The sequence below is a fragment of the Hemiscyllium ocellatum genome, chromosome 3 (genome assembly GCF_020745735.1).
Source record: "Hemiscyllium ocellatum isolate sHemOce1 chromosome 3, sHemOce1.pat.X.cur, whole genome shotgun sequence".
Lineage (NCBI taxonomy): Eukaryota > Metazoa > Chordata > Chondrichthyes > Orectolobiformes > Hemiscylliidae > Hemiscyllium > Hemiscyllium ocellatum.
In genome coordinates, this window is record NC_083403.1 from 19,517,569 (window position 1) to 19,542,784 (window position 25,216).

Here is a 25,216-nt window from a genome sequence, read left to right on the forward strand (position 1 = left end):
ATCTTATATCCACTTCATAACCCTAAACTTGTCATCCTAATCCAGGCCAGAAGAAATTCTTGTCCCCATTATTCTGTTACTGACATAAGTTCAATTTCCCAATGGCAAAATTGTGGGCTCATGGTTTTTTATTTAATTCTGGGGGAATTGAATCTACATTAGTAATGTAAAGTCAAGGATCAAGTAAGATCATAAGTATTAGACGTTAAGTAAGGTTATTCCTGATGAAGGGCTTTTGCCCGAAACATCGATTTCACTGCTCGTTGGATGCTGCCTGAACTGCTGTGCCTCTTCCAGCACCACTGATCCAGTATTCAGCCTTTCCTGCCTACTCCACCATTATATAACATTATTGCTGAACATGGCACATTTCTGCCTGTCCACAACTCCCCCAATCTTTGCTTCTCTTGCAGATCAAAAAATCCATCTAACTCAGCCTTAAATAAATGCCATGGTCTGGCATTCAGAACCTAAATAGGTTAGCCATAATCATACTGAATGGTGAAGAGTTTAAAGAGCCAAATGGCCTACTTCTGCTCCCAATTCATAGGGTTTTGCTCCAGTAATCAGTCACACATTACTTGATCAAACCATTTTGAAAAAATCTTATCCTAACATCTTGTACACCTTGAATTTATTATTAATTATGTACACATTTACAAATGTCCCTTCAAGTCTATGATGAGTTAGTGTCATTTAACTGAAAATAGGTCATCACTTTTAAGCAAGTGTCCTTTATCTATTAGCTTACAAAAAGAGAATAAAAATAAATAGATACATCTGTTAATGTTACCAACATCATGAAGTTCACTGGCAAATACCATATCTAACGTCTGCAAAAATAATCTCCTTTCACAAAAAAAAATACATTTCATAAAATGTTTTGTAAATGAATCGACCTAATCAATTAAGGCTGTAAACAGTAGTGTTTAATATATTATAATAGTTAACTGGAGTATATGTTTCAAAAGAATATCGTCAGGATTTTCATAGAAAAGTGTAAAATAAGATCAAATGAACCCTAGCAAAAGTCCTAGACTCCCATGATAAATAACAGGATTTGATGTATTCAGGTATTCTAACCTACTGGCCCTGTCAAATGCAGAATACACTTAGCCTAGCTATTTTTACGTTTTTATTTTACAAACATAATAATTTGGTCTATATATAGGTCTCCATGAAGAACGCCGAGTGAGTGTTCTGTATGATTAGGATAACACATTGATTAGGCCACAGTTGGGTTTCTGTAAAGGTACAAATATTAGGACAGATACTACAGTTTTAACACTTAAAAAGCAATTCTAAGGTCATGAGTTCAAATCTATGACAAAGAGCTGTAACATAAATGCAGTATTATCTTTGAAAAGGAGTTATCCAAAGAATTCTGGCAAGGAAATACCAAAAAAACCAGCACTAGTAGAGATGTGAAAGGCCTTCAATAAATAGCCTGAACTATATCAAAATTCTGATGACTAATAAAGCCTCATGCCACTTGCCTGTAATCTAATAAATTTGGAGAAATGTTCACCAATACTAACTGTGATACTATTCCCCTTTAATATGGAAATCATGAGTCAATTTACAGGAACAGTATTTCTACCCATTCCCAGGAAATCATAGCTTATCTCTGCAATATCAAAAACTTGGTAAGCATGTTCTGGAGAAAGCAAGCTGTATAGGGATCCATTTTTTTCTTGGCTTTCTTGTAAAAAGTTAGCAATGGCCTTCCAGCGGCTTATTTCGACTTCATCATCGACCCATTTGTTTGCTGGTAGTGTTGTAGAACGAAGAAGAGGATACGCAGTGTCATGGTACACTTGGACAAATAAATTCTTCAGAAATGTTGCATCCCTCTGAAAATAACAGAAACAAACCCTTACTTATTTCAATAATAAAGATTTTTAATACTCATTTAAAAATAAGATTAATTTTGTGATTTTGTTATCAAAGGATGTCAAACTTTAAATCAAAATTAAACAAAAGTCCTGAGTAAAAACTCTATAGGACAAGATCCTATTCAAAACAACAGGAAACTTGGTGTATTCTGCTGATTTCACATTAAAATACTAATGTAAAATAAGTAACTAGTAATCAAAGGTATTGTCAGGTACACGTAAACATATAGATTAAAAGAAAAGACTCTTAAGCATTGTGGTAGAGTGCCTATCTCTGGACTGAAGTCTCATGTTCAAGTTCTATCTGCCATGTAGATGTGACATAATATATCTAAACAGGCTGATTAAAATAATTTCTATATATAAACACAATTCTCAGAATTCTCAGTATTGTTATATGGTATAATATATTGTATATGACAGTATAATTCAGAAATCAAATTGAATATCCTTTTATATTTGTACTTTAAATAGAGCCTTTTACAGCCACTGGATACCTCACAATATATTTGCCAGCCAATGGTGTACTCTTTGAAGTGCAGTCACTGATGTAGTAATGTAACATTCTCATCTTGGTCATGATATTCAAGGTTCAAGTTCCAGGAGAGTGGGAGATGCAAAATGCCAGCAGCAGAGAATTAAAAAATAGATTGCTAGTTGCAATTAATGTTTAGCTTCATGATCGCAGATTCATAGAGAATCAGTTGGATTTGATATATTGTAATATTTTGGTTTCATGAAATCAGAGCATTCATTAATCAGCAAGATATAGGTTGCCATTTCTCCTTACTTGTGGAAAACAAGCACTTGTGGGGCAATGAGTCTCAGAAGATTGAAAAACAGCATTTAACACATTACCTTCACTGACCAGCTGAGAGTTGCTTCCTTTTCAGACCATGCACTCTGTCAAATAGAAAACAAAATATTGTCAGTAATGGTGAGAATATTTATCATGGTTACAGTACTTCCATGAATAGCAAAATAAAATGTCCTTATTTGCAGTTACAGAAATAAAAATATTCCAGCAAATAAGTAGAGAAGTGTAAAGTGATTTTTTTTGTTACAAAAATGCTATTAGGTGCAAGCAATGTTGGATGATTAGAGAAACGGAGGTTTTGGTCAACAAAAAGAAGGAAACACATACAATCATATAGCTGTATAGCATGGAAACAGACCCTTCGGTTCAACTTGTCTATGCCAACCAGATAATCTTTAATTAATCTAGTTCCATTTGACAGCATTTGACCCATATCCCTCTAAATCCCTCATATTTATATTCCCATCCTGATGCCTTTTAAATCTTGTCACTGTACCAGCTTCTACCACTTCCTCACACAGCTCATTCCATACATGCATCACTCTCTGCGTGAGAATGTTGCCCCTTAGGTCTCTTTTAAATTTTTCCCCTCTCACCTTAAACCTATGTCAATAGTTTTAGATTCCTCTACCCTGGGAAAAAGACCTAGGCTATTCATCCTATCCATGCCCCTCAAGATTTTTTAAACTACGATCAGATCACCTCTCAGCCCTCAATGCTCCAGAGGAAGTAGCCCCAGCCTATTCAGCCTTTCCCTATAGTTTAAATCCTCTAACCCTGGCAACATCTTTTAAACCTTTTCTGAACCCTTTCGAGCTTCACAACATCTTCCTATAGCTGGGAGACAAGAGCTGACACAGAATTCCAAAAGTAGCCTAACCAATGTCATGTACAGCTGCAACATGACCTCCCAACTCCTATATTCAATGCAGTGACCAATAAAGGCAAGTGCACCATTCGCTTTCTTCACTGTCCTGTTAATCTGCAACTCCACTTTTAAGGAACTATAAACCTGCACTCCATGGTCTCTTTATTCAGCAACACTCCCCAGGACCTAACCATTAAGTGTATACATTCTGTCCTGACTTACCTTGCGAAAATGCAGATCTCACATTTATCTAAATTAAACTCCATCTGCCACTCCTCGGCCCATTGGCCAATCTGATCAAATCCTGTTGTACTCTGAAATAAACTTCTTTGCTGTCCTCTATATCACCAATTCTGGTGTCACCTGCAAACATAATAACCATACCTCCTATATTCACACCCAAGTCATCTATGTAAATGATGAAAAGCAGTAGGCCCAGCACCGATCCTTGTGGCACATTGCTGGTCACAGGCCCCCAGTCCAGAAAGCAACCATCCACCACCTGCCTCTGTCTCCTATCTTCAAGCCAGTTCTGCAACCAAATTGCGAATTCTCCCGGTATTCCATGTGATTTAACCTTGTTAACCAGTCTACTATATGGCACCTTGTCAAAGGATTTACTGAACTCCATATAGACCACATCCACTGCTCTACCTTCATCAATCCTCTTCATTACTTTCTCAGAAACTCAATCAAGTGCGTGATTCTAGTGATTCCGAGCTGAAGATTGTTGCTAATGTTTCAGCCTTATCTTTTGCACTGATGTGCTGGGTTCTCCCATTATTGAAGATGGAGATATTTGTGGAGTCTCCTCCTCCAGTGAGTTGTTACTTAGCTTTATCTATTACTTGCTGCTAATGCTGTTGACACACAAGCAGTCCTGTTGTGTAATTGGGTTCAACACTCATTTTTAGCTTTGCCCAGTGCTGCTCCTGGCATATCCTCCTGCACTCTTCTTGGAAGCAGGGTTGATGCCATAGCTTGATGCTAATGGTAGAGGGACGATATGCCTGGTGACGAGATTGCAGATTGTGTTAGAGCACAATTCTGTTGCCATTGATAGCCCACAGTGTTTAATAAGTGCCCAATCTTGATCCGTTAGCTCTGTTCAAAATCTTTCGGATATAGCAAGGTAATAGTGCCACATAATACGATGTACGACATTATCAGTGTGAAGATTGGAGTTTGTCTACAAAAGGATGGTGCAGTGGTCATTACTACCAATACTGTCATGGACAGATGATTCTGCGGCAAGCAGATTGGTGAGGATAGGACCAAGCATGTTTTTTCCTTTAATTTGATCCCTTGCCACCTGCTTTAGATCCAATCAAGCAGCCATGTCCTTTAGGACTCGACCAGTTTGACTAATAATGGTCCGGTCGAGTCACTCTTGGTGGTGGACATTGAAGTCCCCTGCCCTGAGGACATTCTGCATTCTTGCCACTCTCAGTGCTTTTTCCAAATATTGTTCAACACGGAGGAATACTAAATCGCAAGCCAAGGGAGCACAACACATGGTAATCAGCAGGAAGTACCCTTACCCATGTTTGATCTGGTACAATGAGATTTCATGGTGTTTGAAGCCAATATTGATGATTCCCATGGTAACTCATTCCCAAATGCATCCACTATGCTACCACCTCTGCTGGGCGTATGCTACTGATAGGACAGTATATATCCAGAGATGGTGATGATGGAGTGTGGAACATTAGGAAATTGATGTTACTTTTACAAACCGTGCTTATATCAAACAACCTAACGAAGGAGGATGAATTTTCCTGTTAAAAAAAAGGTTGCTTTGGCGATCTAACAGGTCTGCCTTGCTCAACTCTGCACCATTACTCAGGCAAAGTGGTGCTTTTGCCCCCACATCTTAGATATTCTGGGAAGAATTGGTAATTTTAAGTTACTAGAATTGCTATATATCCTTTTTAGTGAATTGGGAAGATGACTAAAGGCAAAGGGCAGCATGGATCACAATAAGTAGCGATGGATGCACCTGCGGCCACAGCATCGGTCTCCAAGCCCCGTTGGACTTACCTTTTCAGCAAGGCCTGGTTTGGGAGTATGTTAAACTCAGAGAAAAGATCGAATCAGTGATGGAAGAGACCCAAGCCAGGCTGGAACCAATCTCAGCCATGCTCCAAAAGCATGAGCAGGAGATGCAGCGTCTCGGGCAGTGTGTGGAGGTGTGCGAGTGGCGGACTGTGGCATCAGAGACCACGGCCGAATCTTCGGCAGGACAAATCCAGGCTTTGGAAAAGCAGGTACAGGCCTTAGTGGAGGTCAATGACCTCGAGAATCGAGGATGGAGAAAGAGCATTCATATCATCGGACTGTCGGAGTGAGAAGAAGAGTATCAGCCAGCCAGCTTTTTGGAGCAATGGTTGCTGCGTTTTCAGGGATTGGAAGCCGGGCCAGGCCAGGTGCGAATCGATCAAGCTCACCGGGTCGCGGTGCGCAGGCCCAGGTTGGACCAGCAACCCCACCCGGTCCTAGTGTGATTCCAGTCCTATAGAGACAAGCAAATAGTGTTGGAAGCTTTCAGAATGCTGGGGAAGGATCCACAGGTCCTATAAGGGATTGAAGATTATGTTTTTTTCAGGTCTTTTCTGCGGCTGTGATCTGTAAAAGGAAGACCTTTGATGAGGTAAAGAAGAGTCTGCGGTATCTGAATATCCAATACTTTGTAAGGTACCGCGCAGTGCTCCGTTTCAGCCAAGGACGGTGCATACATGTCTTTGACTCAATAGAGAAAGCAAATAACTTTTTGGACACTTTAAAATAGATTGACTGGCTCAAGCTATATGGACAATAATGGTTTTTCTTTGCTGTTTCTTTCATTTGGTTTTGTCTCTTTCATGTTTTTTTCTCTCCTTCTCTCTTCCTTTTTTGCTTTCCTGGGATTTGGGAACCATTGTCAGAACTTTTGGTTTGTTTCTTCAGCAAGAATGGAGGTCAATGTATGGGTGGGTTGGGTAAAATAGCCACTCTTAATTCCTATGCTTATAAGATTTATGAAGTATTTACTTTTGTTTCGTCTGGGTTTGGGGCATGGGTCCAGCTTGAAGGAGCCATGGAGGTGTTTGGAGGTAGCGTGATCGGCAAGGGAGAGACACTGTTTTTACTTGTTTTTTGTATTGGTTTATTGTAGCTATAGTTTTTAAAAGTTTTGTTTTAGTAGTTTTTGTAGATGTGTTCTTCAGACTCTATGAGTCTTTAATTGTCTCCACTCGGCGCATCGTGAGTAGGTTCTTCCTGTCCGGTTGTTTTAGATAACTATGGCTAGTTGTTCGTTCAAATGGAATATTAAGGGGATTCACTCACCGATTAAGAGAAAGGAAGTACTTTCAAGTCTTAGAAAGGAGAGGGTTGAAAACGCTCTGTTTCAAGAAACCCACCTTGATGACAAGGAGCATCTAAAGTTGCACCTGGGTTGGGGGGTGGGGGGGGGTTCACCACATGTTCTTTTCATTGTTTAACACTAAAAGCAGGGGAAGCAGGGGAGTGGCTATGCTTGTTCGGAAGAATCTCCCATTCAACTTGCTAGATCAAATTAAGGATGAAAATGGGGGGGGGGTTCTCAAACTTTTAGTACATGGTGACAAATACAGTGTCCTAAATGTTTACTGTCCCCCAGCACACTCCCTTAAATTTCTGACGGATGCGCTTTCTAAGTTGACTGCCCTTGGAATGCGCCATACTATTATAGGGGGAGACTTTACTTGCCTCATGGATCCCACACTAGGTAGGATTTCACTTTTTTTTTCAATTCACATAAGCAATGTATTTGGAGGTTAAGGGGTAATGGGGTAGGTTCGCAGCACTGACACATGAATCCCTTTCTCCTTAAAGACAGTTAATAATTGAATACTTCTCATGGGAGTTTAAAGTATTCTTGGATATCAGCCAGTAACCTGTCTGTATTTTGGGAGACTGCGAAGGTCTACACAAGGGGTATAATCATCTCTTATTCAGCTAATCAGAAAAGACAAAGGGGAGAGCTGCAACGTTAGCATGAGACTCAGCTGAAGGCAGCCAAAATTGCATACTTTGATGGGCCATCGGTGATTAAATTACAGCGAATCACAACTCTCTGGGCTGCTCTGAATTCCGTGCTTACTCAAACAATGAAGAGTCATAGAGACGTACAGCACAGAAACAGACCCTTCAGTCCAACTCATCCATGCCGACCAGATATTCCAACCTAATCTAGTCCCACCTGCCAGCAGTCGATCCATATCCCTCCAAACCCTTCCTATTCATATTCCCATCCAAATGCCTCTTAAATGTTGCAATTGTACTAGCCTCCACCACTTCCTCTGGCAGCTTATTCCATACACATACCACACTCTACACGAAAAAGTTACCCCTTAGGTGTCTGTTATATATTTCCCCTCTCACCCTAAACCTATGCCCTCTAGTTCTGGACTCCCTCACCCCAGAGAAAAGACTTTGTCTATTTATCTTATCCATGCCCCTCATGATTTTATAAACCTCTAAGGACACCCCTCAGCCTCTGATGCTCCAGGTAAAACAGCCCTAGCCTATTCAACCTCTCCCTACAGCTCAAACCCTCCAACCCTGGCAACATCATTGTAAATCTTTTCTGAACCCTTTCAAGTTTCACAACATCTTTTCCATATGAAGGAGACCAGAATTACACGCAAAGTTCCAACAGTGGCCTAGCCAATGTCCTGTACAGCCGCAACATGACCTCCCAACTCCTGTACTCAATACTCTTGACCAATAAAGGAAAGCATACCAAATGCCTTTTTCACTATCCTATTTACCTGCATTTCCACTTTCAAGGAATTATAAAGCTGAAGAGAGAGATTCTTTTTGAGAAACAAAGGTTATTTCAGTATGGGGATAGACCAGATAAATACCTGGCACATTTGGCTAGGAAAAAGAGTACCCCCCAATCTATCACATCTATTAGAGAGGGCACTGGGACTCTTGCGACTCCAAAAAGATTAATAATGCTTTTAGGAAATTTTATTCCGAGCTGTATCAGTCAGACGGCTGTGAGGACAGGTTGACGAAGATAGAGTCTTTCTGTAAGAACCTGGACCTTCCAAGTGTTTTTCGGAGCAGGCGTCCCTTTTGAATGCTTCTAGACAGTGCAAGAGATAGAGGAGGCGATAAGACAGCTCCGAAGTGGAAAAGCACCCAGTCCAGATGGCCTTCCGAATGAGCTTTATAATGAATTTATGAACATGTTGGCCGGGCCAATGCTGGACATGTACAATTATTTGTACAGTCAGGATTGCCTCCCGCCCTCTTTGAGAGAAACTAGTATTTCTCTCATCCTCAAGAGGGGAAAGGCACCAGAGGACTATGCTTTGTATAGGCCCATTTCACTGCTAAACTTGGATTTTAAAATTGTATCTAAGACACTAGCATTGAGATTGGAGAAGGTGTTGCCCTCTATTGTAAAGGAGGATCAGACAGGTTTTATTAAGGGCTGTAGGTCCTCTAATAACTTTAGAAGAGTACTGTACATGATCCAGATGTGACAGCAGAGGTTGACTCCCAGGCTTGGTAATCTCCTTTGATGCAGAGAAGGTGTTTGACTGGGTGGAGTGGCCATATCTTTATGTTCTGGAGCGGTTTGGTCTCAGTGGGGTCTTTACCAGATGGGTGGAAGTGCTATATAGTGATCATGGCAGTGGTGCTTTCTCATGACATAAGATCTAATAATTTCGTATTGGTAGAGACAGCCAACAAGATTGTCCCCTCTCACTAATGTTGTTCAGGCTGGTGATCAAGACAATGGTGGAGGCTATCTGGAGGGACCACAATATAATTCCTACAGTAGGAATGCTAGGATTTCGGCCAGGGTTGATGGGGCACACAAGACCACTCTGTATGCAGATGACGTTCTCTTTTCCTTTCAAACCCGGCAGTGTCTGTACTTCGTTTTATACATTATATTAATTTACTTCACTCTTTCTCGGGATGCAAGATTGATTTTATGAAGTTGGAGGCCAAGCCTGTGGGGGAATACCCGATCTCAAAGGTGAAATCTGATTCCCATTCAGGTGGTCACAGGGAGGTTTTCTGTCCCTAGGCATTTTCATTACTCCTGCCTTTGATCAGTTATATAAGGTTAACTTTGTGCACTTGTTCGATAAGGTAAGGCAGGATCTTCAGCGTTGGGAGATTCTTCCAATATCTTGGCTAGGCTGAATAGCTCTTAATAAAATGAGCTTATTATATCCCATGCAAATGCTTCCTCTGATGTTGTCTAGGCAAACATTGCTGAGACTCAATGGTTAGCTCAGTTCTTTTAGAAGAAAGTGAGGACTGCAGATGCTGGAGATCAGAGCTGAAAAATGTGTTGCTGAAAAAGCGCAGCAGGTCAGGTAGCATTCAAGGAGCAGGGGAATCAATGTTTCGGGCATAAGCCCTTCTTCAGGAATCCTGAAGAAGGGCTTATGCCCAAAACATCGATTCTCCTGCTCCTTGGATGCTGCCTGACCTGCTGTACTTTTCCAGCAACACATTTTTCAGCTCGGTTCTTTTATTTTGGTGTCACAGGCAGCCTCTCATTAAAGTTGCCAAATTGCAACTTCCCCAGAGAATGGAGAGGGTAAGACTTTCCAGATATCAAGAGTTACCAAATAAGCTCCCTCCCACCTATCCTTTGTGAAAGATTGGGCTTTTGACGACCCAATTGAGTCTTCCCAGGCCAAGTGCCCCCTTATTAATCTGTTATTCATGAATAAGATGAGGACAGTCACAGAGTATTGTTGGAACCCAATTGTCATCAATACAGTTAAAGTGTGGACAGCAATGTGACAAAGTAACGGCAGTTTATCTAAAACCTTCTTTCTCACTCCTATAGTAGGAATGCCAGGATTTTGGCCAGGGTTGATGGGCTCTGGTTTTATGTTATGGATGTCCAGGGGAGTCTCTTGTTTGGGAGACTTATTTGAGAGGGAGGTCATGATATCCTTCAACCAATTGAGTCAGAAGTATGAATTGCCCAGCAGGGACCTCTTGCTACTTTCAGGCTAGGCACTTTATCCAGAAAAGACTACACTTCTGATTGACCCTTATAGATTGACGTAGAGAGGAAAGTGTTCCAGACTACAGACACTCTCCTGATTAGCACCCTTTACCATTTACTGGGATGTGGCACCTCGAAAAATATTGAGCAGCTCCATGGGGTCTGGGAGCAAGAGCTGGGAGTGGAGATTTTGTCAGAGATATGGGAGGACATTTGGAGAATGTGAGAAAGTTCTCGCTGAAACAGGATGCATGCTATGCAGCTGAAGGTCCTTCACAAGGTTCATCTGGCCCTAGAGCGGCTTGGGAAATTCAAAAAGGGAGCATCTCCATTATGCCCCAAATGCAAAACAGGTATTGGCACTCACCCATTGTTTGTGGTCATGCCCCAAGTTTTCCAAGTATGGGGGTGCTATGGCAAGTGTCACAGAGGGGATCCTGGGGACTAAGATAAAGGTAGATCTGGTGCCTCTTAGCACAGGCCTGCCAAATTTGCCTTCCTTAGATAAGCATGAGAAAAAGCTGTATTTCTACATATTGTGCATGGAAGAACACTTTGATGAGCTGGGTCTCAGAAAGCCATCCGGGCCTGCTGAGATGGCATAGATTAGTTATGGAGCACACCACTCCGGACTTGCTTACAAGTAAAGTACACCAGAAAACAGAACTTTTCTGCAAGACATGGCGGCCCTTTCTAAACAATCTAGAAGCAGATTTAATGGCCGCATTAACTAGAGCTTTCGTTTAGCCACTAGACTTGAGTCTGATGAGACAGATGCCCTGAAAGGAAGAATCCTGAATAAATACGGGTATGCTAACTGATGCTCCCAGTGCTGGGGAGCTTTTAGGGGAATTGTGCTGAGTGGAGTAATTTAATTTAATTTAATTTATCTTGTTCAATTATTTGTTATGATTATAGTACGGGTAGCTTTTTAAAAATTGCTATTTGCTTTGTAGAGTAGTAGTTAGTTTATTGTAATTGTTGTTATATCTCAGATTGTTACTTTTTTTGTGATTTTATAATTTTGTAAAGAATAAGAATCATTTCAATAAAAAAAGTTTGCTTTAACATTTCACATTTTTGTTGCACTATTTTAAAAATCCCTAGTCACTATCGAAATGCATTACCAGTCTGAAGAGTACAAAGAGAAGAAATAAAATTAGATTTTGTGACCAAATCTACAATCAAAAAGATACACTGAGAAAACTTAAAGACAGGAGGACAAGAATCTCAAACAAGTGTAAAATCTGTCTCTACGAGAGTTGCAAATAAGAAAGAATACATACAGTGGAAGTTGGACATACATAGATCAGAGACTGAAATATTTACTGAAATAAGATAGGGCAATGTCATGGAGCATCTCATTTATTTTTCTACCAAAAATTGGTAGTGAAAACAAAGCCCATGAAAGTCAAAGAGGACAAGATAATGAGTGAACATTAATTACTGGCGGAGGTGCTTCTGCAATTTTAGATGGGTTGGAGTACTCCATTATAAACACTGATATACAATGAAGAATGGAAGACTAACAAGAGGGACATGGGGATGGTCAAGACCTGAAAACTTGAAGCAGGATTCTATTGGTTGTATTAGTGAATATAGGGCAAGTGCATGCAGCATTATCAAGCAGAAAGTAACTTGTTGAAATAAATTGCGGTTTTGACCATGATCAGAAAATGGTAATGCAGACCAACAACAGACTTACCCTAAGAGCATCTAAAATATCAGTTTGTTCCAGCAGTTCTGGAAATGTCGCCAGCACTGGGTTACAGATGAGATCTGCAAAAAAGGTGAACAAGGTAAATCAACGCTGAAAGGTGCACATCAAAAGTCTCTTTGTTCAAACTAAATTTTAAGAACTGGCCCAACTGGTCTAAAACACGTAGCGTCCTTTGGCAAAGTTACAATAGTTTGGGTGGGGAATGTAGTTGTTGGAGTTGCCACAGTAAAATGGAAATAAACAGTATTAGTCAGCTATGTTTTAGCCAAGTTTAAAATCTTGATACAGGAGTCAATGAAGAGTTGGCCCTTGTTAAAAAAAAGGAGTGGCCATAATGAGAAGAAATTTGCAATACTTAGACTATCTTTTCTTGAAGGCTGCGAAAATTTAATATTCTGAGATGTTTCGATAGAGTGATATAGTAACAGAATATTCCTCTAGTTATGAAATCAGTATTAATCAGATATTTATTGGAAGTTGTTAACAAGAGAATGAGGAGATTAGAAAAAGTTTTTTTTACACTGAAGTAAAGAATAGTTTGCCAAATGAGTGGTGAAATCCTTGTCTGAATCCTTCAAATTAAGTTTCACAAAACAAAACTAGCTCTAAACAAAGTCAGATTTCAGTGCTAAGACTGAAAAAGTAAAACCATCCCTAAAATAAAAGTATAATACCGCAAATGGTGAGTTTCTCCAGAACTGTTTTAGTTTGTTTTAAAATTACTCTGCCTTGTCCTCCTTGTCTGCAATGTGGCACTGTTAAGCACAGTTAAAAATCACATAACGCTAGATTGCAGTCCTCAGGTTGCCTCAGTTTATGGGGTGAATTAGTGTTTGCAGAATTACATTTTATTTTGCTCAAAAACTGCAAAAATGCACGTAAGATTCCATAATTCACACTTTAGAAATAGAAGCAGTCTAACTCAACATTGCAATACAGACTTTAACCTCATGCCTTTAATGCATTATCTGAGAGGAAATGGCACTTATTGTTAGAAAAGCTGAAGCTATCTTGATAACGTAACTTAAAAGGAGTTCTGGGATCTACATATTAAAGAACCAAAACTAGTATGTCCCATTTTAAAAGATGAAAGGCCTAATCTAAATTTGTTTAATATATCAATACAGTTCCATGACACTGTAACCCTTTTGATATAAATTCTGTGTCTTATGGTCCTGTTCCACACCCACCTGATAAAGAGGCAGTGCCTCGAAAACTGGTGCTTCCAAATAAACCTGTCGGACAATAACCTAGTGTTGTGTGATTTTTTAACTTTATCCACCCCAGTCCAACACCAGCACTCCAAATCATGACTGTGAAGTACATCTTCCACAATGCCTCTTAACCAAAATCTAACTGGGAGGAACTGCACACCACTTGACCACTGGATTCTTATCTATCCAGTCTAGCCAGAGAATCACGTAGATTGGCTTCTCAGTCCGGTTCCATGCTGTTACCCAGGGATCTATACATTCGTTTGGTCTTATTGCCTTATGTATGCTATTCTTTAACATCATTCAAAACGAAAGGGCAATATTTTCACCATGAAGGCAGGAAGCTTTCTGATTCAGCAGATTCTTATCTGTGGAAACGACCCCAGTGTATAATTTTTATTCCAGTTTGGGGGTGGGTGGGTGGGGGGAAGCAGAATTAGCCATGGTGAATTGTGAAACTAAATTGGACCTGTTCAGTGGTGGACATGAGACAGGTGCATGCTAAGGCAGGCTAGTTACAGACGAACCTCGATTATCCAAATACCAGTTATCCAAAGAAGATCTCAAGGTCCCAATTAAAAGCATTACATCAGAGGCGTTTCCAACACTGATCTCGTCTTTTGTTTATAATGATTAAAAGTGAATTCGGCTTACTGAAATGCTGCCTAGAACAGTCCTGGACATCGATTGGAGCCCAGGCACCATCTAAAAATGACTGACCTCTCCCTCTCCCCACGCTTTGCCTGGAGTTAGAACATAGAACAATACAGCACAGAACAGTTCTACACAGAGGTGTACCTTAAAACCCCCTTCCCCAGATAATCTCTCCAACATCGTCCTATACAGGGCAGTTGAACAGTAAGAAGTTGAATGTGTGTGCGCATGCTACTACAAAATTCTAACATGGCTAGACAGGTTAAATGCAGAAAGTATGTTCTCAATGACACCTGAGGAGTCTAGAAATAGGAGTCACAGTACAAGGATATAGGGTAGGCCATTTAGGACTGAGATGAGGAGAAACTCCTTCACTCAGAGGGTGATGAGCCTTTGGAATTCTGTGCCACAAAAAACATTTGATGCCAAAACATTGAATGGTTTCAAGAAAGAGGTAGATATAGCTCTTAGGGCTAAAGGGTATGGGGCAAAAGCAGGAACAGGGTACTGATAGGATGTCCTGCCATGATCATACTGAATGATGGAGCAGTTTCGATGAACAGAATGGCTTAATCTTGTCCTTTTTTTTATGTTTCTATGCCCTCCACTCCATTCACCTCCCTATCTACCACCCTCCCCCACAATCTCCATGTCCCAACATATACCCCTTTCCCATTGCCACCCACCCAAGTATCCATAGGTGTTATGTTGAAGCAATCAAAAAAGCTTGCATTCAGACACGGTTGATACAGAGTGGAACTTACATCCTAGCTGCTTTCTTTGTCCTGGACCCAAACTAGCCTTGCATTAAAATTTTCAGGGTTACCTCAGTAATCCTTCCCCTCCCATTTTCATAGCAATGTGAATCACAAGAGGCTTGTATACATGTATAAATAATGATTAGCTATTTTGAGATCCAAAATCTCTTGAAATTAAATGAATAAGGTAAAAGCACACAGAGTAACAATTCAGCATTCTCAACATTTTTCTGGGGCTTTGGAGACTCAATGAGAAATTTTGTGGGCACATTAAGTCTTAGCCTTAGCCAACATAATACTGGAGCTCAGATTGCACAAATCCCACCTTGAAACTGATACTCAATAGTTTTGCTAGAGGTAACGGGACACAATGTACTTTACACATGTTTAGTTCATGACGGCAGCTGCCTTTAGCTAGAACCCATTTACATCAGTCAGGTTTCTGAAACACAACTCATGGGCTTTATATAATTAAGGTGAAGTTTTAAGCTTATTTGATTTATTCAGAAAGGTCAGATGTCATTTTATGAAGCTTTTAAAATTTACAACAAGTGCCACAAAATCTCCACAAGTTAAATCACAGGTGTGTTGCTGACATCTTAAAAGGAGTTGGAAAGTGCAGTCAGTGCCCTTCAAAGGGTGCATATTTTTGCCCATTCTGACAAAGGCACACAGTTGGCAGCAAGTAGAGATCCCCAGATAAGGGCAAGCAGCATTGTGGCAGCAAAGCTGCAAAATAGCAGTGGCATCTTTAATAAATCTTGTCATAAAGGCATGAGAGAGTCTGCAATGCGAGGACAGAGAGAGGGGAAAGGTTGCATGTGGAAGGCAACACAGCACTCACCAAGCAAACGAAGGAGAAAAATAACTAGATAAGGGCCTGACTCTGGTGATCATGTACATATATGCCAGACAACCAGTGCTGAGTGATTCAGGTTAATCAGGGAACAGGTCGCTGACCAATGCTCCAACAGAGTATTTGCTGAATTAGTAGGGTCCCGTTATGTATAAGAGTTATCAACTGCACTCATTTCGCCATTAGCACTTCAATTCACCAACCTGACACTTCTGTATACGGAAAATTCTTCCATTCCCTGATTGTGCAGGCAGCACAGTAGCTCAGTGGATACCACTGCTGCCTCACAGCGCCAGGGACCAAGGTTTGATTCCAGCCTCAGGAGTTTGTATATTCTCTCCATGTCTTTGTGGGTTTCCACCCACAACCCAAAGGTGTGCAGGTCAAGTGCATTGGCCGTGCTAAATTCCCCATAGTGTTCAGGAATATGTAGGTCAGGTGTATTAGTCAGGGGTAAATATAGGATAATAGGGTAAGGGAATGTGTCTGGGTGGGTGTCAGGAAGTGGGGAGGCTGCAGAAGGATCTAGACAGTTTGGGAGAGTGGTCCAGGAAATGGCTGATGGAATTCAACGTGAGCAAATGCGAGGTCTTGCACTTTGGAAAAAAGAATAAACGCATAGACTACTTTCTAAATGGTAAGAAAATTCGTAAAGCCAAAGTACAAAGGGATCTGGGAGTGCTAGTCGAGGATTCTCTAAAGGTAAACATGAGTCCGTGATTAAGAAAGGGAATGCAGTGTTGTCATTTATCTCAAGAGGGTTGGAATATAAAAGCACCGTTGTGCTACTGAGACGTTATAAAGCTCTGGTTAGGCCCCATTGGAGTACCGTGTCCAGTTTTGGTCCCCACACCTCAGTAAGGACATACTGGCACTGGAACGTGTCCAGCGGAGATTCACACGGATGATCCCTGGAATAGTTGGTCTAACATAAGAGGAACGGCTGAGGATCCTGGGATTGTATTCATTAGAATTTAGAAGATTGAGGGGAGACTTAATAGAAACGCTTGGAAAGGGTGGACGCTAGGAAATTGTTTCCATTGGGCGAGGAGACTAGGACCCGTGGACACAGCCTTAGAATTAGAGGGGGTCAATTCAGAACAGAAATGCGGAGACATTTCTTCAGCCAGAGAGTGGTGGACCGGTGGAATTCATTGCCGCAGAGTGTAGTGGAGGCCGGGACACTAAATGTCTTCAAGGCAGAGATTGATAGATTCTTGATGTCACGAGGAATTAAGGGCTATGGGGAGAGTGCTGGTAAGTGGAGTTGAAATGCCCATCAGCCATGATCGAATGGCGGAGTGGACTCGATGGGCCGAATGGCCTTACCTCCACTCCTATGTCTTATGGTCTTATGTTTACTCTTCGGAGGGTTGGTGTGGACTTGTTGGGCTGAACGGCCTGTTTCCAAACTGGAGGGATTCTATGATCTGTTCTATGTGTACAACCACATCATGATTTTTCTGCAAGACTGTTCACATTATCTTGGAAGCTGGAGTATAACGTGGACAAGTGAGAAGTTATCCACTTTGGAAGCAAAAACAGGAATGCAAATATTCTAAGCAATTCACAACCATCTCAGCTTTTTCAAACACCAACATGGCGGTAAGGGATATATCGAAAAAAGGTGGCTTTTTAAATTTTATCTTAAATTAAAGATACTGTTGCAAAAGACAATCAACTTATAAAATTAATAACTAACATACATAGCTTTATGTTAGGTTTTTCTCACATTAAACAGCAACTTTCATTTTTGGAGGTAGTGCAGGCTTTTGGCCTGTGCTCTCACCAGCTTTTTGCACATTAAGTCTGTCTTTAAGAAGTGCATCAGCAAGTAACTGTCGATAGAATGCCAGTAGGTGGATGTAGCAATTTGGGCCAACTAGAGTTTCTGGAAGTAAGCTGTAAAACAAAATGCACTTAATATGGAGGCAATTTAACTGAACTACAGGTAGACAATCCTTTATCTAAAATTTCAAAATCTAAGAAGCTCCAAAGTCCGAAGGTTTTTTGTGAAGTTTTTTTCTCATTAACAAGGATGTTTAACATGCAAACAATTAACCCAGTCGACACCCACTCGATGCGTGTCACTCAGATGCAACATGGAGGGAGCGTGGCCCAGCACCGGTAGGCCTCGATTCTCTCTCAAGGCCTGTTTTACTGAGTGAGTCTGCTCCTCCAGTAAGATTTTAAAAAATTTCACCATCAAACTGTCATTTATTCTGAAATCCAAAAAAGTCTGAATCACAAAAACTAGCTGGTCATAAGCATTTCGGATAAAGGACTGTGCACCTGTACTATACAACAGCCGCAGAGTGTTGGACATCACTATTTCACAGCTTCTGCAGTGTCCATTTATGGATGCAACTTGCTGATAAAATAATTCCATTTCAGTATGTGACTACATTAAATCTTGACATAATTTCTTAGACATAATATCAGATATGATTTGCTAGATATTACATTCCATTACGTTCAACTTGAATTAAACAGAAAGATGTTACTATGAGACATGATCATGCATTTAAAAGACCAAGTGTGTTATTAACTAAACTCATTGAATTATTTTATTATGGTGAATTCTGCAGTATGTTCAATCATATATATTGTTATGTTGAAGCCCCTTAACCCACTGAACCAAATTTCTTCCAAGGCTCGCTCTACAACAAATTCCTAGCCCTAAATGTACACCTTTCTCTAGTTTCTAGTCTATCCCTGCCATGGCTTCTCTGGGTTTGAGACCCATCTTCCACTCCCTTGACCCAATTCCCAAAAGCAGCTGACTATTCATCTCCCTTTCCTGATGTGTAGGCTAATGGAAAGGAATATACAAATCAGAAGCAGGAAGAGGCCATTCAGCCCCTTAATCTTGATTTGCCATTTACTAAGACTACTAGCTGATCCTGATTTTAATAGCAAATCAACATCCCCACCTATCCCAAAAATCTTTTAACTCTTTGCTTAACAAAAATCCAACTACCATTGCCTCAAGTGGTTTTCCTTCTTCTGTATTGTCTCATTTCTGTCATGTCAGCTATCGTCAATATATTCAATTAAAAACAGGTTTAACCCATCCTTCCTTGTAAAATCCAACCTGTAGCCAAACTATCTATCTCCAAAGTCTTTGAATATATCATCTACTTGCTAATCTACATGTGTTTTTCTTACAGTTTGATTTTGAGTTGCTTCAACTCAGTTTCTGTGGTGATTGTAACCAGGTCAGCCAGGTGTTGCTACATTTGGACTGATTTAGTATCGGAGAAACAGAAACATTGTAGTCTTCTGTTCTTTATATGCATTGTGTTGCCACATTGCAATGAAATAACACTATCATGATCCTGTACGGATGACATCACAATGAAGCTCAATTATTTTGCTTGGGTCTCAGTTTCCAGATCAGGAAAATAAAGACTCAATATTGTAAAGTCTTACACAAATCTCCTTGTGCAGAGCATATCTGACTGGGCTTTCTGCAAACTCTCCAAAGATAGGAATGTCTTGAAATTTATTCATATTCTCAGAATACAATGAATTCATTGAAGACCAGGCGCACACACACACACTTGAACAAATTGGGGCACCTTAAAATTTGAATATGAATTCCCTGATTGGGGTTGTTAATCTGACCCAAACAGGGACTCCTGGCTGACAGATAAGAACACGGGTGCCAGACATCTTGCTCACTTTCAGAGCTAGCTCTGAGGGAACCGGATCAGTGGCAAGGACTCTTCATGTGTGCATAAAGGGTGACTTGGTGACAGGATTGCACCCTCTGTGCAATTATTTCAGTTTCTGTCCCACCTCAGTAATTTAAAGCAACAAATCACATTTCATGTGGCTGTGAAAGAAATCCCTTTGCCTCCTTCCCTTTTGCAAAAAAAAGTCATTTATGACGTGGGCATTGCTGGCTAGGACAATATATATTGCACATTCATAATTATGACTGATAAAGTGATGGTGAGCTGCTGTTTTGAACCACTAAAGTCCTTATGGTGCAGGCAGTTGACAAAGTAACAGGGAAACAGTTTGAAGTCAAGATGATGGGTGGCATGGAGGGGAACATGCAAGACACCGTGTTTCCATGGACCTGCTCACCTGTTTCTTCTAGAAAGTGCAGGTCATGTGCTTAGAAACTGCTGTCCAAGAAAGCTTGGTGAATCGATGCAATATAAATGGCACACATTGCTGCTACTATACCTTGGTGATGAAAGGAGTCAATGTTGGAGGCAGTGGGTGTGGTGCCAGTCTGGTGAGCTGCTTTTTACTGGACAGTGTTGAGTTTGAGTTTTGTTGGAGCTACATGTGTCCACTCAAATCGATAATTAGACAATGTACAAATGCAAAAGGACGTGTCAATAAGACAGTGAAGGCTAACATTCAGATGTAGTATGCAATTAGGAAAGTAAATGGAATTTTAGCCTTTATTTCAAGAATTTTTAAGGACTAAAATAGTGAAGTCTTGCTTTAATTATATAGGAGCCTGATCATCTTCATATCTCTGGAAAGATATAATTACCATAGAGGGAGGACATGGGAAGTTCACCAGACTTACTGCAGAATTCCCAGAATTTCCAGCCTCTGACCTGCTTTTGTAGCCACAGTATTTATTGGTTAGTCCAATTCAGTTTCTCATCACTGATGCTGATAATGGAGAATTCAGTGATGATAATGTCATCAAAACCATGAAGCTATGGTAATTCTCTCTTGCTGGAGATGGTCATTACCTGGTATGTGTGTGACATGTGTTACTTGTCAGTAGTCAGTGCAAGAGTCTTTGCCACTGGTCCAGCTTTCTCAGAGCCAACTCTCAGAGTGAATAAGTTGTCTGACACTCCTGTTCTTATCTGTCAGCCAGAGGTCTCTGATTGAACCTGATTAAAGACCCAATTCAGATCAGGTCTTGCTGTGTTTAGACACAGGCTAATTCAGTATCTGAGAAATTTTGAGTTGTGCTAAACATGTTCACTGATTGCACTATTTCCACGTCTGACATTTCAAAGGAAGGAAAATGATGCAAAGTTGAAGATGTTGGGCCTACAAAACTACCCTGACAAACCCCTACAATGACACCATGGGACTAAGAATGATGTAGGTTCAATAGCCATAATTATCTTCTGGATCAGTGGTGCTGGAAGAGCACAGCAGTTCAGGCAGCATCCAACAAGCAGCAAAATCGACGTTTCGGGCAAAAGCCCTTCATCAGCATCTGCAGTCATTGTTTTTACACCACCATAATCATCTTCCTATGTACCAAGTATGACACAATTTCCCCCAAATTTTCAATGACTCCAATTTAGCTCGGGCTCCTCAATCAAATGCAGCATGGTCATAGACACACAGAGAAGTACAGCACAGAACCAGGCCTTTTGGTCCAACCTGTGCATGCTGACCAGATATCCCAACCTAATCTAGTCCCATTTGCCAGCACTTAGTCCATATCCCTCCAATCCCTTCCTATTTTAAATGCTGCAAATGAACCAGTCTCCACCACTTCATCTGGCAGCTCATTCCATACATGCACACCCTTTGTGTGAAAATGTTGCCTCTTAGATCTCTTTTATATCCTTCCCCTCTCAACCTAAACCTATGCCCTCTAGATCTGAACTCCCCTACCCCAGGGAAAAGACTATCCATGCCCCTCATGACTTTATAAACCTCCACAAGGTCACTCCTCAGCCTCTGACACTCCAGCGAAATCAGCCCCAGCCCATTCAGCCTCTCCCTATAGCTCAAATCCTCCAACCCTGGCAACATCCTTATAAATCTTTTCTGAACCCTTTCAAGTTTCACAACATCTTTCCAATAGGAAGGAAACCAGAACTGCACGCAATACACCAAAAGTGGCCTAACCAATATCCTGTACAGACACAACATGACCTCCCAACTCCTGTACTCAATGCTCTGACCAACAAAGGAAAGCATACCAAACGCTTTCTTCACTATCCTATCTACCTGCAATTCTACTTTCAAGTAAGTATGAACCTGAACTCCAAGGTCTCTTTGTTCAGTAACACTTCCTAGAATGTTATCATTAAGTGTATAAGTCCTGCTCTGATATGCTTTTCTAAAATGCAGCACCTTGCATTTTTCTAAATTAAACTCCATCTGCCACTCCGCAGCCCACTGGCCCATTGGATCAAGATCCTGATGTACTCCGAGGTACCTCCTTTGCTGTCCATTTTGATGTCACCTGCAAACGTGCAAGCTATATCGCCTATCTTCACATTCAAATCATTTATATAAATGACGAAAGGTAGTGGACCCAGCATCGATCCTTGTGGCATTCCACTGGTCACAGGCCTCCAGCTGGAAAAGCAACCCTCCAACACCACCATGTCTTCTACCTTCAAGCCAGCTCTGTATCCAAATGGCTAATTCTCCCTGTATTCTGTGAGATCTAATCTTGCTAACCAGTCTCCCACGTGGAACCTTGTCGAACACCTTACTGAAGTCCATAAACAGGGTGACCCTCGTATCTGTGGAATCATTTTCCGTGGATTCAGTTACCCACAGATTAACGCAGCCTGAACATATTACAGGGAACCTTCCAGAACCAGGGACTGGGAGCTGCCAGGAAGGTAAATTTCCCATTTAAATGAATGAGTCCGCTCCTATCCGCGGTTTTGGGCATCCATGGTAGGTCTTGGAAAGTATTCCCTGCAGGTATGGGAGGACTACTGTAGATCATGTCCACTGCTCTGCCCTCGTCAATCCTCTTTTTCACTTATTCAAAAAAAACTCATTTCCCATGCACAAAGCCATGCTGACTATCCATAATCAGTCATTGCCTTTCCAAATATGTGTAAATCCTCTCCCTGAGGATTCCCTCCAACAACTTGCCCACCACTGATGTCAGGCTCACCAGTCTGTAGTTCCCTGGCTTTTCCTTACTATCTTTCTTAAATAGTGGCAGTGCATTAGTCAAGTTTTCCTTATTCCTCCTCTTAAGTTCAACTCTTTTATCCAAGTTTGCATCAGCTCAATCTACTTAACTTACTAAAACCTAAGGAATTTATTTTCACAGTGACACTTGTCTACCTGGAGAAACCCTGGATAGTCGATGCACTGGCAATCACCTTCCAAAACTCTGTAGATTCCAGAATGATTCCTGCAGATTGGAAGCTTGCAAATGTTACTCAGCTATTTAAGAGCAAATATCAGGGAACTACAGACCCATCAGCCTGATATAAGTAGAATGGAAAATGCTAGAAACCATCAGTAAGGAAGTGACAAATGGACATTTGAATAAACATAATGTGATTGGGCTTAATCTGGATGGATTTGCAAGTGGAAAAATCACCCTTGTTGACAAAGTTTTGATGATTTATGAAGAAAGTGGAGTCAACGCATATGGTATATTTGGATTTCCCACAGGAGTTTGGATATCAAAATAAAACACATGGTATAGAAGGCATTGTACTGATACAGATTAAAGATTGGCTAACAGACATAAAGCAAAGAGTAGGAATGAATGGGTCACTGTCACATTGGCAAACTGCGATCGCTGGATTGTGATTGGATGTTGGAGAACTGTTGGTTGAGCTGACCTGTTCTTGGTGAATCTTCATGTTGGCTTCGGACTAACGCTAACTCGGGGAAATCCAAAGTGGAGCAATGCCCTCAGCAGCCACCCATGGCCCAGGTTAGGGAATCCAGAACACAATCCGGATGACTGTGACAAAGGTGGAAGAATGTACACTGGTCAATCCGACTTTTCTCGTGAAAAGGATCTTGCTAGATAACTGTGGGTTCCAAATAGCAGACACCTACTGCCTACAGGATTTTCACAGCAGTGGATATTTCAATGTGACCTTCAGGAGCATGAAGCAATGTGAGTGTCTCCAGAAGGTATTTGAGGAAAACAAGGCTCTGTTCTCCACCCTGTCTGCGGCACCAATGTATGTTGTCCCTGCACGAGGAGCAGGAATGTTACAATCCATACGTACAACCCACACATCCCAGCAGCAGATATCCTTACCTTCCTGATGTTGTAGATCTGTTTGGAATCTAAACCAGTAAACAACTGGTCAAGGTGACCCTGAAGGTGGATGCTGTGGGAACATCCTCCCTCACCCTCCAGCCTCGTGAATGGAGGAAGCAAAGGCTACCTGACGTATGCAGGGCTGCCTAGAGTGTGCTGCGGGAGGGCAGGGCACATGGTGGCGGACTGTAAGGTGACTGTTTGTTGGAACTGCAAACAACCTGACCAAGGACTGCAAGGTCTCCAAAAGCTGTAACCTGTGTGGAGAAGCAGGCCAATGTACAAGGCCTGTCAAAGATGGGGGGGACAGGCAGCGGCACGTACACTTAGATGGCTGGAGGTGGCAATGTGTGCTGTGGATGCCAAGGATCAGCAAGGCACCACCATCCAGCAAGAGAACTGAATCAAGAGGCACCCAGAAAGAAGAGCAGGCTGGAGTGGAACAGACAGGTAGGAGTCTGGAAGAACACAGCAAGTCAGGTAGCATCAGGAGGTGGAGAAGTTGACGTTTCGTCTGTAACCCTTCTTCAGGACTGTGGGTGGGTACAGGGGGAGCTGTAGAAAAAGGGGATGGTGAGGGCAGGGTGGTGAAGTGGGGATGGTTGAGGAGAGGTAGAGGGTATGACCTGGTTGGTCAATGGGAGGAATGAATTCGTTTAATGGCAGGGAGCAGTGGCAGAGAGGGGTAGGGGCTACGAATGGAGTGAGGCGATGAGGAGGGAGGTTATTTGAAATTGGAGAACTCAGTGTGGAATTCTCGGGGCTGTAGGATGCCCAGGTGAAAGATAAGGTGTTGTTCCTCCAATAGGAGCATTGTTTTGGCAATGGAGGAAGCCAAGGATGGTCATGTTGGAAAGGGAGTTGTTGGGAGAATTGAAATGGGCGGTGACTGGGAGGTCCAGTCAGCCCCTGCAGACCTGGTTGCGCTGCTCGGTGAACCGTTCCCTAACTTTATGCAGCAGTTAGTGTGGAGGCACAGCAACCGAACTAACCTCCAGCCAGACAGATGGAGTCAATGGAGGAGGAGGAGGAGTGGATACCAGTGAAATACAGGAGAAAGAAAACCCGCCAGACCCTCAAAACCTCACAGCAAAATGGGAAAAGACAGCTACATGAGGATGACATCAGCAGCTCCTCTGATAGCAAAGAGGGGGGAAAGGATAGCCACGATCAGAAAAAGAGGCAGAGCGCCATGGGGGAAGTGGAGAGTAGTACCCCCCAACCTGGAAATGACAGACCCTCTGAGGGGACTGGTAATGCCCAGGCCTCAACTGCTGAGAACCAGGGCATACATACTGCACCACAGCATTTGGGAATTGCGATCCTCTGACAGTCCCTCTGTCAGAATCAGAACTGGACTCTGCTGACCCTGGTCTCAGCCCAATGCTACCAGGCCAGGGAAATGGCCCTAGGGAGGAACTGGACAGCTACCTTAGTC

General features: G+C 41.7%; 1 protein-coding gene across 2 annotated transcripts in view; it reads right to left on the reverse strand.

The window, feature by feature from the left end:
* Positions 1 to 391: 391 nt before the first annotated feature.
* nphp1 (nephronophthisis 1) overlaps positions 392 to 25,216 on the reverse strand; it is a 144,341-nt gene continuing 119,516 nt past the window's right edge. For both annotated transcript variants that reach the window (XM_060855909.1, XM_060855900.1), the window contains 4 exons: positions 17,587 to 17,699; positions 12,301 to 12,374; positions 2,754 to 2,798; positions 392 to 1,853 (listed from right to left, as the gene is read on the reverse strand). In XM_060855909.1, coding sequence (XP_060711892.1) covers positions 1,575 to 1,853; positions 2,754 to 2,798; positions 12,301 to 12,374; positions 17,587 to 17,699 — 511 coding nt within the window. In that variant the 3' untranslated portion in view covers positions 392 to 1,574. The remainder of the gene's footprint in view (positions 1,854 to 2,753; positions 2,799 to 12,300; positions 12,375 to 17,586; positions 17,700 to 25,216) is intronic.